General features: G+C 31.0%; 2 protein-coding genes across 5 annotated transcripts in view; both read right to left on the reverse strand.

Annotated features, from left to right (window-relative positions):
• Positions 1-239: 239 nt before the first annotated feature.
• Positions 240-5,473, reverse strand: LOC143054541 (uncharacterized). Of its 2 annotated transcripts, none has more exons than XM_076227560.1 (3): positions 5,345-5,473; positions 1,770-2,311; positions 240-1,022 (listed from the first exon to the last, which is right to left on the reverse strand). In XM_076227560.1, the coding sequence occupies exons 2-3, from the start codon at positions 2,236-2,238 to the stop codon at positions 334-336; spliced, it is 1,158 nt and encodes a 385-aa protein (XP_076083675.1). In that variant the 5' UTR covers positions 2,239-2,311; positions 5,345-5,473; the 3' UTR covers positions 240-333. The 2 variants fall into 2 exon arrangements, with proteins under 2 accessions (XP_076083675.1, XP_076083676.1); XM_076227561.1 differs by lacking the exon at positions 5,345-5,473 and adding an exon at positions 2,896-2,912.
• Positions 5,474-8,135: 2,662 nt separating this feature from the next.
• Positions 8,136-18,473, reverse strand: part of LOC143054542 (nicotinate phosphoribosyltransferase-like) — a 33,635-nt gene continuing 23,297 nt past the window's right edge. For all 3 annotated transcript variants that reach the window (XM_076227562.1, XM_076227563.1, XM_076227565.1), the window contains 2 exons: positions 14,300-14,407; positions 8,136-11,526 (listed from right to left, as the gene is read on the reverse strand). In XM_076227562.1, the coding sequence (XP_076083677.1) occupies positions 11,449-11,526; positions 14,300-14,407 (186 nt within the window). In that variant the 3' untranslated portion in view covers positions 8,136-11,448. The remainder of the gene's footprint in view (positions 11,527-14,299; positions 14,408-18,473) is intronic.

Raw genomic sequence — 18,473 nt, forward strand, 5'->3', positions numbered from 1 at the left:
TCACCCAATTTCACGGTCCATTGAACATGGGAAATGAGAGTGGGGCATCCGTGGACTTTGGACACATTATTGTTTGTTTTATTTTTTATTAGTATATATGTGTTATGTCTTTTGTTGTTTAAATCGTGTTTTTTTTTTTGGAATGAGTATGTGTTATAAACATGAAATAATTATTCAAACTCAATCCGCACAAATTCACGGACATATCTTAGGATATTATTTTTTCATTTGATTAACTCGTAAACATTGGAGTGATCAGAAAGATTTTCTTGATTTATGTACAATACATTCAATGTTAAATACCAGCTGAATCATTCCACTATAACAGACATTCTAGAAATATGTTAAGACATATTTATTAAAAATGTTAAACAGACAATTTAAGGACATAGCCGCAAAAGCTAAATATAAAACACATTTACCCGCTGTAGTTTTCGAATCATCGCCGCTAGAACGGGAATTCACGTTGAAACTTATATTTTGTTTTGTTTTCAGTTCCAAATAATTTTGACATTTTTCTCGGTACTGCCATAATATGATATCATCTGGATGGTCAATGTTAAATCCGAATTTTTGCAATAACAATTTTGTCTGTTGGTTAAGAATATCATGAGAGAATTTACAACTCGAACGCGCACATTTCCCAGCAAACCAGTCTTTACAAATGTGAGGGAACGGGCATGCGTCGTCTGCTACAAAACATCCTTCGTCATTGTAATAATAGCACGGTCCTGATATCGTTTTAGAAGGAAAGTCTTTGAGCCATTTACTACACTTTTCCTTATAAAGTTTTGACAGACGAGAGTACTGTTTCTCAACCGGAAATCCACATTTTTTAAGTTTTTCTAATGATTCTTGATTGAGCACGTGATGTTTAGTGCACGTGTCTTTGCATCCATCGTCTGATAAAATAAATTTAGCACAAACATGAGGCCAAATACATGGTGAATGAGGTGTATCTTGGTTATAATTAATGCAAGGTAATGGCACAAATGATATGGTAAGCATCGATCCTGGAAATTCTGAAAAAGATAAAAATTAAAACATTATTTAAAAGATGGCGCTGTGGTACATGATCTATTGTAAACGAATGTTAAAATATCCCATCTGAGATGAACATCAATTTGAAGAGATGGAAAACAGGAATGCATATGTTTCATGAACATTTTTATACAGCTGAACTCATTCTTAAAACTTTCCCGAAAAAAAGAATCAAGTGTATATAAAAGACACATATTTATCTACATCCAGAAAAGATTTCATATCAAGCCGTTACTATAGGGACAAGTGGCTTCAATTTGCAGAGAGGTGTGGTATAATCTGAAGGTGCCATTGAGACTTTCCTACAAAATCAAAGAATAGAAAAAAAGAAAAAAGAAATATGCAACCGCTCATATGTCTCAGAGCATAGTGCTGTATATATACCTCTTCTTTATATATATGATCTTACTGACCATGCTGACTAAAAATTTCCTTTCTCAGCGGAGTCGAGTGATATGAAAATTGTCGCTAGAAACAAAAGAGGCACGTGGCGTTGCTTATGAAATTGACGACATCGTCATAGGTAAAATAGCGATAAACAGATTATCATTGGTCATCTGAACCATACCGGCTCAAGCAAGAAAATCAATCTCGTTGAGATGATCAACGATAATCTATAAATATACTGTATATCATGTATAATGTTTTAAGCCATTGGCCCATATGGGCATAAAGTGCTTTGGCCAATATGGGCATAAAGTGCTTTTCAATAAAGAAATTAAAATTACCTGTAACTTCCATTTCATTAATAACATCCACAATTTCCGGCATCTTTTTGTCAAGTCCAGCTTGCAACAACATATACGTGTATGGCTTCAGTGCTTCAGGTACCTCACAACTGTCTAATTTTAAAACAATTGGCGGGAAACCTTTGTTGTCCATGTGTAGTTGAACAATTTCAGTCATTTCAATATGGCACCAATAACTGTTTTTGAAATTTTCTGATAAAAGGACAATTGTTTTCAGAGACTTTTTCATGTATGTTTTTATGTTGTCCTCTATGAGATGTCCAGCTTGAAACTCAATTTCGTGTAAACAACATGTAAAGTTACTTTCACTTAGTTTCGCAAATAAAGCATGTGCGATCTGTCGGTCTGGTTCCATTGTTGCGTATGATATGAACACGTGATATGTTTTCCCGTCGGGCAGCGGAAACGGTCTTCGACCTCCATTTTGTATTGAACTGCAGTGCTTCATTGTTCTTTTTTCACCGTCTTTCTTTCACTTTGTTTTTTGCATGATTTGTTTACTCTCTCTCACTGGCAACAATCTGAAACACGAAAAACAAATATTTTATTAACGTCATGGTGGATCATCGTAAATGTATACACAAATAATAGATGTTGGATCAATCAAGGATTTGTATAGAAATACAGTTATTACTATACTATACAAATCCTTGGATAAATTATCAAATGATACAAACGACAAAAAAAAAACTGTTACGTTTATCTCTTCTACAATAGACTGGTGTCTTTACAATATGGTCATACTATCTATACAATATCGTCACAAGCTCTTTTAAGTAATCGTCCAAACTGCCGTAAATGCCGTTACATTAGGGTTTTAGTTTGATAGGGTGTAACACCATATAAACTTGCCATATATATGTAAAGAACTCCATATTACTTTCATTCCGGATCAGTAAAAAATAAAATTCCAACATCTTTCTACGATGTTAAAATGATATTTAAAGGACCAATAAGTCTACATGGATCGTTTTTCGCCATTATACGTATTTAATAAACAACATAATTGTAAACAATATAGGAAGTGATATCCCATTTTTTTTAGTAAAATGTTTAAGTAATTTATGGTAACGAATTTCCTGACTTAAAGTAATATGATACTTACAATTTAAAAAGATGAATAGGTTTTAAACACTTGAGTGGCTAAGTTTTAATTTGAAACACGTGTACTTAGAATTTCTTTTACTGACAGAAAATCTTGTTTATCCAAATATTCAGAAATGTACTGCTCTAAAATTATCATCTTCATGATCTTCCTGTATTCTAATTGACCGACATAAAAACAATTTCCAGTCACACAATATTGCTACTATATACACATTAGAAACCTTTTTTTCGAATCCAACTTTCCAAATAGAGTATACTAGCCTTTTAATCTTACTGTCTGATATGTGACTCCTTATATGCTTATTGTCCAGTGTCGAACATTACATGCATATCAAATATGATGCATATGTATGTTGCTATATATTACGTATTATAACATGTATAAATGTGTCGAGTTTTTGGTTTTCTGATTGATTAACAACAAAGTATGAAATTTCCAAATAAATTTTGTATTTCAAGCTGACTGTCTGATAGATGGTTCCTTATCGTCCAGTGTCAAACATTACATGCATATTAAATACGATACGATGTTGATATATGACGTATTCATAAATCAATGTGTCGAGTTTAGGTTTTGTGCTTGGATAACCACATAGAGACGTCAGCATAAATTATGAATATGATACTGTTATTTGTAATAGATCTACCGGATTTTAATGTGCAAACTCACATGGTAAACTTCAGAGGAAAACATGTCTCCTTATCAATCCTACTAAATTAGTAAAGGCTCCTATTTTTTTTTACTCAAAGTTGCGTGCATAGCAGAAAAAACATTTTATGCCAATTCTCAAGTACGGTACGTTTAACCATGAGCATATCAAAACTACGCGGGTTAAGACAATTGTAGGTCAGGGGTTTCAACTAAAAACTGGAATAATAAATAATTCAATAAAATGGTTTGAGTCGTAAGCTGCAAGGATTATACTTGATGCACCAATACTAACACCTAGTATAAATTTATTTAAAGAGCTAAAGTGGTTGAATTTCAAATCTAGAATTTCATATCATAAACTTATTCTTGTTCATAAAATTCTAAACCGATAAAGCACCTGATTTGAAAAGAAGGTGATATTATTGCGACTATTTTGCTTCTTAACAAGATGATGAGCGGGGAAAATATTGAAATATATATCTATAGTATAAAAAAGAAGATGTGGTATGATTGCCAATGAGACAACTATCCACAAAAGACCAAAATGACACAGACATTAACAACTATAGGTCACCGTACGGCCTTCAACAATGAGCAAAGCCCATACCGCATAGTCAGCTATTATAGGCCCCGATAAGACAATGTAAAACAATTCAAACGAGAAAACTAACGGCCTTATTTATGTCAAAAAATGAAAGAAAAACAAATATATAACACACAAACAAACGACAACCACTGAACTACAGGCTCCTGACTTGGGACAGGAACATGCCTACATAAATAATGTGGCGGGGTTAAACATGTTAGCGGGATCCCAACCCTCCCCCTAACCTGGGACAGTGGTATAACAGTACAACATAAGAACGAACTATAAAAATCAGTTGAAAAAGGCTTAACTCATCAGATGGACAAAAATACAAGTGGACGTGGCCGGGTACTTATACATCCCGACACAAAAAAGACGCAATGAACAGATTTGAGAGTACTCGCAGTTATCTGACAGGTAGTTCAAAGCCACTAACAACTAATAAAAAAATCATGCATCTAGGACTATAGGTCTGTTTTTTGTTAATTAATATATGACAAGGTATATATTTTTGATTGACAAAATATATGATAAGGGTGGGGTACTTGATGTCTCAGCTGCTCACCCCTACCAAAAAAAGTTTGAAGTGGCCCCCCGAGGTTTTAACAATTAAATATTAACCTATGGTATGAGGTATGAAATATTTGTCATCGGACGTTTAGCAAACAACAATCAATCAATCAATTATAGACGATTCAGAACTGATAATTGTCTCATTGGCAATCATACCAAACATCCTTATATTTGTATTTATAAAGTTACAGACAGTTTGTAAGGGTTTAAATTTCTTGTGCTTTATTTTTTGTACATTTGCACATTTAATTTTCAAAATTGTTAAATTCAATATTAGTATAAATCCTTCGTGCTATGTCTGTTTTATAGCTGAATGTATAATTAGTCCCCGAGTTTACAGTACTATAAATTAATCAATTCATTAATCATGTTAATTCATAGAAAAAAACGCGATAATATTTTATCTTCATTTTCCATGTTTTCAGAAGAAGTAAAATTCAGTATGATAACAAACCATCGACACAAATCCCATTTGATTTAAACTAAAAACCCATAAAGGCCTCATGTTTATATACAAAATTCGCCGGTATGCGGAAGACAAATATATGGCATTTTGCAATCACTTCAACTGTACCAAGGATAATGATAAAACATTTAAAACTATTTTTTAAACTGATAAAGCATGAAAAATCTTACCTTAGTCAGACAATTCCTTCATTAGTACACTAAAGTATTTATTTTTACCTATGACAACACAACTGTGACAGTTTTTAAAACATGTTTAATGACCTAGTTTTCCTCCAGTCGGATTGCATAGTTTGTTTGTTTGACGTCATAGACACATTATCTAGATATATCATTATATTCATATATTTAAATCAGCTGACATACATCAGTGATTCATACGATTTTTTTGGTGTAAAGATGAAATGCAATTACTTGGAATAAATTTCCATAAGTTTCAATTACCGGATTTACGTTTTGTGTCAAAAAAAATCCAATTTTTAATTATGAGACAGAGTTTAGACTTAAACTAAATGACCATATTTTGTCATAAAGTGACACACGTTTCACTGGCAATTTTATCATAATAATTATATTCCTTATTTATATAATATAGATAGATATTCATTTATATTCATTTTTAAACCCAAATTTCAAGATATCTAAATTATTTCAACTTATTTCCATGTAATTTCTAATTTCTCAGATTAAGGACTAAGAAATGTTGTAATTATTTTATCCAAGTATTATAGTCTTTAATACAAAGGAAATATACAATTCCTTGTGTATACTAAGTTTGAAATTACTTAATAAAAGATAAGTTTAATTAGCACCTCATTGTTAATTTAAAACCGTTATTTTCATTAACGATTAGGTGAAAAATGATTTAATTATGTAATGTTTATATGTTTGAAATTTATATTTGGTAACCCAAAAAATTTTATGTTATCTACAGGTGGATTGAAAAGCGTCTTTTATTGAAGACTATATCTGATTTTAAAAATTTTATTTTGTGATTTAAATGTCAGGTCAAGCAATTTAAAAAGAAAGACTAATTAGATCTCAAATAAAGAAAACAAGAGAATTGAAGCTAATTGAGGTATTATTGAGGTGATGAACTTAAAATTAATGGTTAAATACAAATGCAAGAACTGTAATTGTGAGATTATGTATGTACATAATATTTGAATCTAACAAGAATGTGTCCATAGTACACGGATGCCCCACTCGCAACTATCATTTTCTATGTTTAGTGGACCCTGAAATTGGGGTAAAAACTATAATTTGGCATTGAAATTAGAAAGATCATATCAATTTTTTTAGGGAACATGTATACTAAGTTTCAAGTTGATTGGATTTCAACTTCATCAAAAACTACCTTGACCAAAAACTTTAACCTAAAATTTGCACTATCATTTTTCTATGTTCAGTGAACCGTGAAATTGGGGTTAAAACTCTAATTTGGCATTAAAATTAGAAAGATCATATCATAGGACACATATGTACTAAGTTTCAAGTTGATTGGACTTCAACTTCATCAAAAACTACCTTGACCAAAAACTTTAACCTAAAATGTGCACTATCATTTTTCTATGTTCAGTGAACCGTGAAATTAGGGTTAGCACTCTAATTTGGCATTAAAATTAGAAAGATCATATCATAGAGAACATGTATACTAAGTTTCAAGTTGATTGGATTTCAACTTTATCAAAAACTACCTCGACCAAAAACTTTAACCTGAAATTTGCACTTTCATTTTCTATGTTCAGTGAACCCTGAAATTGGGGTTAAAACTCTAATTTGGCATTAAAATTAGAAAGATCATATCATAGGACACATATGTACTAAGTTTCAAGCTGATTGGACTTCAACTTCATCAAAAACTACCTTGACCAAAAACTTTAACCTGAACCAACGGACGGAAGGACGGACGCACAGACCAGAAAACATAATGCCCCTCTACTATCGTAGGTTGGGCATAAAAATAACTCAACATTAAAATACAATAGAACATGCACTGTTTTAATATACTTAAGCTTAATGATGACCACCACAGCTAGGCAAACCTTGACCACCAACCAAGTGATTTGTCGACTCTACCATGTGTCTGCTAATCGATCCCACAGTAAACCAATGATCAGGGTCAAGTTGAATACCACTGGGCACATCATCCAGAGACATATATGTGTATATATGTCTCTGCCTCACACTTGTCAAATTCTCACTCTGTTTAAATTAAACTTTACAACACCTATCATTTTCAGGGTTGGATTCAGTTTTGAAATAGGTTATAATTACCCCAAAAAAAACATTATCTACCATGTCTTCATGTGGGACGATTTTATGCCATGATTTTTTTTCCATCAACCTCGCCCCTGTTTATGCCTGTTCAAATGTAATTCAGTGTTTGTCATTTGTTGGTGTATATCATATTTGTTTTTCCTTCATTGTTTTGTACATAAATCAGGCTGTTAGTTTTCTTGTTTGATTTGCTTTACTATGTTTTAGAGCTGATGAGTTGTGTGACTTATGTCATTGGCATAATTCATATTATGTCTTCTTTTTTAGTATATCATATGAACATGTAAATAATTATGATCTAGGTTTCAAGTTGAAGCAATCAGGACTTCATGCTAAACAAATCCATAAACTAAAAATGTTCAGAGAAATCAACACATCAATATAAAATCAGTAATGTATATTCTTTCAAAGAGATAAAGATATATATATATATAAGAAGCACAGTCTGGGTATTGTATAAGATGATAGCTATTTTGGAGTTGAGTGTGACGTTCATTTTCAATGAACTAATTCACAATCTTTTTTAGGGGCCACCTGAGGACCACCTCTGGGTGTGGAATTTTCTTGCTGTGTTGAAGACCCATTTGTGGCCTTTGACATATTCTCTGTTTCCATTATCAATTCTATTTAACTTGATAAGGTATTTTTAAGCTTGGTGTATTTGTGATAAAAGATAAACAGATTTTATGCAAAAGGTATTGCACTTTCTTTTATTTCTCTCAAAATCATCAAATCTATTTAATTTACAACAAATATTAAAATACATTACTTTTTGTCTTGTAAAAATCATCTAATGAACAAGTACATAATTTACAACTAAAATACATAAAATTAATTATAAATTTCATAATTAATATAATTATCAGCAGTTTATTTTGATATGACTTTAGACACATGTCATGTGACTTTGATAGAACCTGTATTCTATAAACTGTTTGTTCAGAAATTATTGCGAAAAATTGACAGGGTCATAATCGCATTAATTTAAACTCGCATTTTTTATTATTTTTATAGGAATTGAACAGGATTAAATTTTCCTCGATATCGCAAAAAATAAAATCGCATTTTTGGACAAAAATGACAAAATTGCAATAATGAATACACGCAATATTTCTAAATTTACAGTAGTTCAATTTTTGAAAGCTTGAATTTGACAAGATTTATTTCCCCTCATGGAAAGCTGACCTGTTTCTCTGTCATGGCGAAAAATTATAAATCATGCTTTCAGAGAAAAAAAAAGGTTTTATTTTTAACATTCGAACAAAAACAGAGGTGTATTCTCAAAACATACATGTCCAATATGAAATAGACATTTTTAATTTTAATTTTAAATTCAGGATTTTGTAAAGTAACGAATAAAATATCATCCAAATTATAACATAGCTTTTAATATTTCATAAATAAATGCATCATACTTTTTACAAATTAGCCAACTGTGCAAGGACGGTATAGCCAGTCAAAGTCGTTAAAAACTTCCATCTTCTAACAAATTTAATAAAATAAATACACTTTTTTAACTTAAGAACATGTATTGTGCATATATTAAGGCTAGGGTTTATACACCGGGTCAATGGTTTTGTGTTTACGTGTATATATATATATAGGTTTAACTAATTTTATTGATAATTAACTTATGGCACTATATTACTTTTCTATTTTTTTTAACATAAGTGAAACTTGGGGAGGGTTTATGAATGTTAAGTGATGTTTTAGTTAATTGCTTTAAAAAAAAAAGTGAGAACAAAAGTGTTTTTCATATATATGTGAATTGAAAAGTGTGTTTACCCATGTAGCTTTTTTCAAAAAAATTAATCTCGACAGAAGTCCCTCATGTAAAAATGACACAGTGAAAACATTGAAAAAAATATTATGTTTCTAAATGATCCAAAATTTGAGTTAAGTGGGGGCTTGAGTTTTTACTTTCTAATGACATTTTTGTATTATTTTTGAAGTTTTTTTTGGGGTGGGGTAGGTATATTTTTGCTCATTATATTTATTCTGCGAATCCCAGTTCATGTATAATAAAAACATGAAAGTTTGTAACAAAAAAGTGTGCAAGCTAGCAACTATTAAAATTTTATAGTTTTTTCTAGATTTTTTTTCGAAGTCAGCAGCTGCAATATTAAAGTTGTATTCATAATTCCTACAAGGAAATGATTTTATTTTGGGGTAAAATTTTACAATTGCTTTTACGTTTACATGTTTTAGAAGTCAAAAAACAGAATGTAAAATATTTTTTTATATTATCTTCATATGGGTAAGAGATTTAGTTATTTATTTCAAATATATAAAAACCTTACTTATAAATAAAGGCAGATCCCACAAATAATCCAAATGGATAAATAAAAAAATAATAAACTGGCCTACTTTCAAACTGTTCAGATATATAAAACAGTAAATGCATCAGTCATACAAATATTCAATACTATCTTAAATAAGAAGAAAAAAGAACCAAAACACATCAATCATTTATTTTGTAATATTAATTTAGAATAAAAAATTGCCATTAGATGGAAAGTTTAAATATTAATGCGAAAGTGATTTGTGAAATTCATCTAAATACCAACATTTTTATGGTCAGATGTTGACTAATGTGAAGCAATGGTTTGCTTTTATTTTGATTTTCTCTTTTGCATCTATTTTTTTCAAATTTTCTATTTTGTGATTATTTTTCATCTTAAGTTATTAGTCGAAGATGGGGTTTATAGATGACAACGCAAGAAACTCCTTCTAATTTCTGAACCACAGATAACCTATAAATACCGTCTCATTTTGACTTAATTTTTTTATCTCAAACTTTTTTTGAATCATAATAAAGAAGTCCACCTCCATGACTTACAAGAAGGATTAGAAAATTTTGAAATTATTTGGTTTGTTCTTTCAATTCTCATGCCTTGAAATTCATAGAAAATATATTCACCAATGTCATACATATTACCTTAAAATTTCATGGTATAATATAATATGTACAAAACAGATTAACAATTACATTAATAAAATAAAACTCTAACAAAAACAGTTGTGTAAAGTACAGAAAAGGTAGAAGAAGCATTCTTATAATTAACAGCCAGAATTCAATTTTCAATCTGTTTCCGGTTAGGGTTTTATACACCAATCTCAAGTTGTCTTTTATGAATGAGTTACACCATGGCCAGTTGACCCACAGCCTTTCAGTGTAAATGGTGTCTGTGAAAAAATAACATCAGCATGGTCACATTTGAAAAGTAAGAGAATATTGATTCTTAACAATGGGAGACAACTCTAGTTATCCAGATTTGATGTGAATTACAAGATTTAAGTTTTTAAGTGCTTTTATGGGCATCTCTCTCAATTTGTGTCTTTTTAAAAATTAAGGGAATACAAACTCATTTTTATATAAATTCGTTTCAATGGTAGAGTTTTTTGTAACACACAAGTTATCGTGGAATCTGTTTCCCTAACGATTTTTTTATCCCCTTGCTTTTCAAAGATTTGCAGAAAGTTGTGTGTTTCTTAATGTTGTGAAGTCATCAGGCATGGCAATATTTTTTCAGGACGTCACAATAAGAAATTCAGAAGAAATCAAGAAAATTTAACGTCATAACAAAATTAAGTCCAATCATATGCTGAGAACTGATAATTCATTCACTAGTTAGGAGAAATATTTTTCTCACAATGCTAAAAAATTGTGAAAATACCACAAAAATTAAAGAAATTATAATAATAAATCTCTACATGGACATGATTATGTCTATGGTTAAATATCACAGTCTAGAAAAGGTTTGTTTTAAAAAGCTAACTGCTATAAATCACAATTTGCAGCAGTAAATTCAATGACTGACAGTAGCAAATATTCATGTACAGCATACTCAATCAGGTGCAATCTAACATAACATCAAAATAACATGTTCTACTCGCATACAACATAAAATCCCACTGGTAGATTGGAAATGTGTGTGTTTTCTGATTGATATCACAATATTCAATATGGTGTAAATTTGACTAGATCACATGATTTATGACAGCTCTCCTATTGGTGCATTATCTAACCATAGGTCATGCATGAATGAATACAGATTACTACTGACCGACACCTGTAAAAGAAGAAAAAAATATAACTAAAGCAAAAATAAACAAACATTCTCACTGCCAATTATTGGTCAGACTCACTAATTATATACATGTATATCGAACCCTCAACTATTATTTTTTTTATATATCAATAATTTGATTAAACAAACCAGAATATCTAAAAATGTATTTATAAGTCCCCTACTGACGAAGTCAAAGATGACTTTAGGTTTGCATTCCATCCATCCGCCTGTCTGTCTTGTCTGCTTTCCACACTTTTTTACTTCATGCCTAAAGAAACTGATTTGGATATAGGAAATAGTTTTATCTTGACATGTTTCAGATCAAGTTTGCATTTTGTTCCAGTTTAATGATTTTGTACACAGTTATGTTCCTTGGACTTACAAAATTAATTTAAATACTGTGGATTCATTAATTTTTGTGGATAAAGGAAAACTTGTATGTTCGTGGATATTTAATTTTGTGGTTTTGCCGAGGTCTGCATACAAGCCTATAGAAAATTTGCCATTCTTAAAACATTTAATTTCGTAGTTCACCTGTACCCACGAAATCCACGAAAATTGGTGTCCAACGAATAATAATGATTCCATGGTAATCAGTTTTCAAAACTGTACCCAGTAATGCATGTATGTAAACGGTATATATGTTAACATTTATGATTGAAGGCTTGATGATGACACTTTTTGTAAGGTGTAAGATATAAGGCACAAGTATTATATAAGACTTTTTTTTTTTTTTTTTTTAACTACATAATAATTTTATTCATCAAATATTGCTTGTTACATAAACCATCAAGATTCCAAGCTTCTCTTGACGTACCCTGTTACAATCCACTGACTACCCAGGGAATAGTCAGCTGATTAAATTAATTGACATACATTTTTTACAAATCTCTATATTAACAATTTAAAAATATTATTCATTGACTATGTGTCTTTTTATTGAAAGTAACATTGGACTTATTGCCTTATGTCCATTAAGATTGGTATCTACTCTCTTTGTGTATTCGTTAATAAACATTTTGAATACGTCTATGTTTTTTGTTTTCTGTTCAGATACACAGTACGACTTGTATATTGAAAAACTAATAATTGTAATCAAAAAATTTATCGGGTAATACTTGCTGTCTGTAATTTTGTATCCAAATATCATGTGTTGTAATTTTATTGAAAAATGTAAATTACTCTTTTTTAAAAGTTCGTTAAATTGTTGCCAAAATCTTGTTAAATAAGAGCAATTGAAAAAATAATGAGCATAGTCTTCTTCTAAGTTACAAAAATTGCAAAGACTGTTATTAGCTATTTTCCATTGTAATAAATGCTTTTTGGTTGGTACAATAAACTGTAGTAGTTTCCATCTGTATATTTTTAATTTATTTTCAGTTAAGTATTTGAAAATAAAGTTATATAATGAATTCATATTTGATTCTTCTTGCAATGGTAAAATATTGAGCCATCTGTTTATCCCTATTGACGTTTCTTTTTTACTATTCACTAGAGAGTCATATAACATTTTATTTGAAAAAAATGTAGTCTCAAAATAACGATCTTTCCATATGATCATATTTCTCTGGATATTTACTTTACTTTGGACAGAATTTTCTTGTTTAACTATGTTAATCCAATTTTGTGGAATGGATTGTTTCAATTTATGAAATTCAGCAATCCAGTTTACTTTACACTTTAATTTGTTCAAAATATAATTTTCTGATAGTGACATAGTGTCATCTAGAATGTCATTCAAGTATATTATATCACTTTTAATCCAGTTTTCAAATATAATTGGTTTCTTATGAAATGCAATAAATTTATTTCCCCAAATTGTTTGTTTTCTTATACCAGCATATGTCACTGCTTGTTTTGTTTGCCCACCCCCAGTCAAAATCCAGGACTTTATTACTTCTCTATAAAATTCTGGAACACGTTTAAAATATTCTAAATGTTTTATATCATTTAAATTCATATTAAATATAACTAAAATATTATTAGACACTTTTAAATATTTAAAAGGTATTAGCTTCCAGTTGGAAAATTTACCATTAACTAGTCTATATACCCATGATGCTTTAAGCGCTATAAAATAACTTTTAAAATCGACCATTTGTAGGCCTCCTTTTTCATAAGGAAGTGTTATCAGGTTTCTTTTTACTTTGTCTGGCTTCCCATCCCAAATATATTTAAAGCTTCTTGTTTCTATTTCTTTAAGATAGTTTTCAGGTGTTAAGCAGACACTTCCCAAAAACGTAAATAACGGCAAAATTAATGCTTTAATAATTAGTATTTTCCCTAAAATTGAAAGATTCCTTTTTTCCCATGTCTTGAATAATTTCATCATTTTCTCTATTTTACAATTCCAATTTAATTTTTCGCATTCATCTTTATCATGTCCAAAAAACACCCCTAATGCTTTAATGGGTTTATCTCCCCAATTAATCCCCGCAATTTTATCTTTACATGATTTCAATTTCCCGATCCACAATCCTTCTGTTTTATTTCTATTTACCAATAGTCCTGAAAATGAGCCAAAAATTTCGATTATATTCATTGCAGATATAACATCGTTTTTATCTTTACAAAATAATGTTGTGTCATCTGCTAGTTGTGAAATTTTAATGCTGTGACTTTTCTCATCTAACTTAATAGTGATTCCTTTTACTTCGTTGCTGTTCCTTAACTTAAGAGCCATAATTTCAACAGCCAAAACAAACAATAATGCTGATAAAGCACAGCCTTATAAGACTTGATGATAACACGATTATGATTGTTTTGGACTTACCTTGTAAGGTGTAGGATTTAAGGCTCGTCGATGATCAATTCTAAGACTCTTCAGAGAGCATAAGGCTTTAGACCTCAGTTCTGTTAATGTAGGTAAAGGTTGCTTAACCTAAAAATAATACAGGAACAAATTAAAACTCAGTATGTGCATATAAAAAAGAAGATGTGGTATGATTGTCAATGAGACAACTCTCCACAAGAGACCAAAATGACACAGAAATTAACAACTATAGGTCACTGTACAGCCCTTAACAATGAGCAAATCAGTCTGCTTATATAAAACAATTGTGGTATAGCTATCCATCTTTTTGTATTGAAAATACTTTAATCAACGCTAGTTATTTTACTTTATCAGAAAAGGGTGAAGGTTTGGTACCCTTAAAACGTTTATTCTGGCTGCAATTGTTTGCACCTGTCCTAAGTCAGAAATCTTATGTTCAGTGGTTGTTGTCTGTTTATGTGGTTCATAAGCGCTTCTTGTGTTTTGTTTTTATATAGATTAGACTGTTGGTTTTCTCGTTTGAATGGTTAATACACTAGTAATTTTTTGGGCCCTTTATAGCTTGCTGTTTGGTGTGAGCAAAAGCTCTGTTTTGAAGGCCGTACTTTGACCTATAATGGTTTACTTGTATACATACTTGAATGGAGAGTTGTCTCATTGGCACTCATACCACATCTTCCTATATATCAATATATACAACTTTTTTATAATAAAAGGAAGCTCAACAAGTCTCCTTCTCAATTGACTATGTAACTGCTTTAAGGATGTTTGCTCCTCCTTTTTTTTGATTTTTTGCCAGATTTTCGGAATCCTCTGGTTTTATCCATGTATTGTCATTAAAAAAATTTGCCCACTAACCCCTACTTTTCTTTTCATAATTTTATTACATAAAGTTTAAAAAGCCATATTTCAAAATTTTATAAAATTCTTGTTATTTTTTCATAGTTTTTGAAACAAATAAGGTGCCAATGTTAAATATATGAAAAATCTAGAGAGAACAAGTGAAACTGCGAGCTACTGCTCACTGATGATACCCCCGCCGCAAGTGGATAATAGTAATAGTGTAAAAATATGCAAGTTTTGATAATACTGAACTCCCTCTCATTTGTTATATTTACAAGAAATCTACCCGAAAATATGTGTTTAATTATAGCCAATTGTGTAAAGATGTAAATATCACTGAAAATACACCTATGTCGTGTAATTGCAGTAATTCAGAATACACCTATGGACCAATTTCCCATGTTATAACAGGAGACCTTAACATCGTTCGCGACCGAGAGTTAAAATCATTCCTCAGTAAAGGACCTAAATATCGTCCCCCGTCAACTGTTAACTGGAATGAGTGTCGTAATATCATCAACGACTCACTCCGCGCCTACTGTTTGAAATGGGTAAAACGGGAAAAAGCTGACAAAAAATCTTTGGACTCTTTTTTTAATTCAGTAATGAAGATAGTTGATATTCGAATACAACATTTTAAAGAACATTTTACCCTCAACAAAAACTATAAAAACCCTATTTCACGTATCAAAAATAAACTAACAGAACTAGCCAAGGAATTTGTTTTTGTCCCGGCTGATAAAGCTGCTAATAATATCATTATTGTTTGACGTAAATTTTATATAGAGGTTCTGCAAAAGGAAATCACGAATTCACCAACATTCCAACTGACTTCATTTTCAGAAAACGACATCTGTAACAAACATAAACTTTTAGCTACTTCTTTACAAGCAGAACCAAACACAATGAAAGTCCCAACTATGTACTGGCTTCCGAAGCTGCACAAAAAACCTTACAAATATAGATTTATTTCATCTTCCAGCCATTGTTCAACTACTAAATTGTCTGTTTTACTTACTAGTACACTTGGTACAATAAAAAACCTGATAATAAATTGTTCAAATAAGGCCTTTGAAAATAGTGGAATTAATTACTTTTGGAGTGTCAAAAACTCGTTGGAAGTACTTGATAATTGCATGCATATATTGGTGATTTTGAATCTGTTCAAAGTTTTGATTTTTCTACCCTATATACCACTTTGCCTCATATTCTTATTAAGAAAAAATTCACATCCCTAATTAACTGGGCATTTAAAAAGTCGGAACGCGAGTACATATGTTCAAACTCTTTTAGATCATTTTTTAGTAGCAATAAACAAAAGAACTATGTCAATTGGACATGCTTTGATACTATTTATGCACTTGAATTTTTACTTGATAACATTTTTGTTCGCTTTGGAGATTCCGTATATCGTCAAGTTATTGGAATTCCAATGGGAACTAACTGTGCACCACTTATTGCGGACCTGTTTTTGTATTGTTATGAGTTACAATTTATGACTAAAATTAGCAAAGACCCATCAAAACAACATTTGATACAAAAATTTAACAATACTTTTAGATATTTGGATGATATATTGGCTCTAAATAATGACGACTTCAGTATGTATACTAAAGAAATTTATCCTGTAGAACTTACTTTAAATAAAGCTAATGATAACAATGACCACTGCCCTTTCCTCGATCTTGATATCTATATCATAAACGGGAAGCTTAATACAAAAATTTATGATAAAAGAGATGATTTTTCATTTCCTATTGTTAATTATCCATTTTTAGATGGTGACGTTCCCTTGTCACCATCTTATGGTGTTTATATATCTCAACTTGTACGATTCGCTCGTGAGAGAAATTTATGTATTACTGAAAAATTATTACACCAGGGTTTTCGATATCACAAACTGGTCAAAACATTTACTAAATTTTATCACCGGTATAAGGAAATAATTCGTAAATATAACTCAACATGCAGACATCTTATACGTTCAGGTATTTCACATCCAAAATTTTATGGAAATATTCTTTATAAAGCACAAAAATGTCAGTATTCTCCTCAGAAACTAACAAAACCTTTAAATAGACTTATTAAAAGGGGATATAGTTACGATACTGTTGTCAGGTCATTAAAGATTGCATATTTTGGCTTTAACATTGATTCACTGATAGGGTCTTTGCATCGGAACTAAACACATTTATTTCTAAAAAAACAGTTGTTGGCATGACACGGGTTATGTTCTTCTCATATATTTTATGATAGTATGATACTAAACCCCTAACGGGAGGGATTGTACCTGATATTCATATGATGAAGACATAATCTTTCAATCAGTTTAATTGAGGTCTGGAGCTGGCATGTCAGTTAACTGCTAGTAGTCTGTTGTTATTTATGTATTATTGTCATTTTATTTATTTTCTTTTGTTACATCTTTTGACATCAGACTCGGACTTCTCTTGAACTGAATTTTAATGTGCGTATTGTTATTGTTTTACTTTTCTACATTGGCTAGAGGTATAGGGGGAGGGTTGAGATCTCATAAACATGTTTAACCCCGCCGCAATTTTGCGCCTGTCCCAAGTCAGGAGCCTCTGGCCTTTGTTAGTCTTGTATGATTTTAAATTTTAGTTTCTTGTGTATAATTCGGAGTTTAGTATGACGTCCATTATCACTGTACTATTATGCATATTTTAGGGGCCAGCTGAAGGACACCTACGGGTGCGGGAATTCTCGCTACATTGAAGACCCATTGGTTGCCTTCGGCTGTTGTTTGCTCTATGGTCGGGTGGTTGTCGCTTTGACATATTCACCGTTTCCTTTCTCAATTTTAAGTGTTCGGTAAACAGGAAGTTGTCGAGTGATGAATCTGAAAACGCATCACACGATATAGCTGACTTATATAAATCCTGAAACCAAATTTCAGAAATCCTTGTACAATGTATTGTAGTTCCTGAGAAAAATGTGACGAAAATTTTCAACTTGGCTGTCATGTGTAAAATCATACAAGTGTTCGGTAAACAGGAAGTTGTCTAGTGATGAATCTGAAAACGCATCACACAGTATGGCTGACATATATAAATCTTGATACCAAATTACAGAAAGGGTGGATGTGTAGTTCCTGAAAAAATGTGACGAAAATTTTCAACTTGGCTATCATGTGTAAAATCATACAAGTGTTCGGTAAACAGGAAGTTGTCAAGTTATCAATCTGAAAAGCATCACACGGTATAGCTGACTTAGATAAACCCTGAAACCAAATTTCAGAAATCCTTGTATTGTAGTTCCTGAGAAAAATGTGACGAAAATTTTCAACTTGGCTATCATGTGTAAAATCATA

Source organism: Mytilus galloprovincialis, chromosome 12 (genome assembly GCF_965363235.1).
Source record: "Mytilus galloprovincialis chromosome 12, xbMytGall1.hap1.1, whole genome shotgun sequence".
Lineage (NCBI taxonomy): Eukaryota > Metazoa > Mollusca > Bivalvia > Mytilida > Mytilidae > Mytilus > Mytilus galloprovincialis.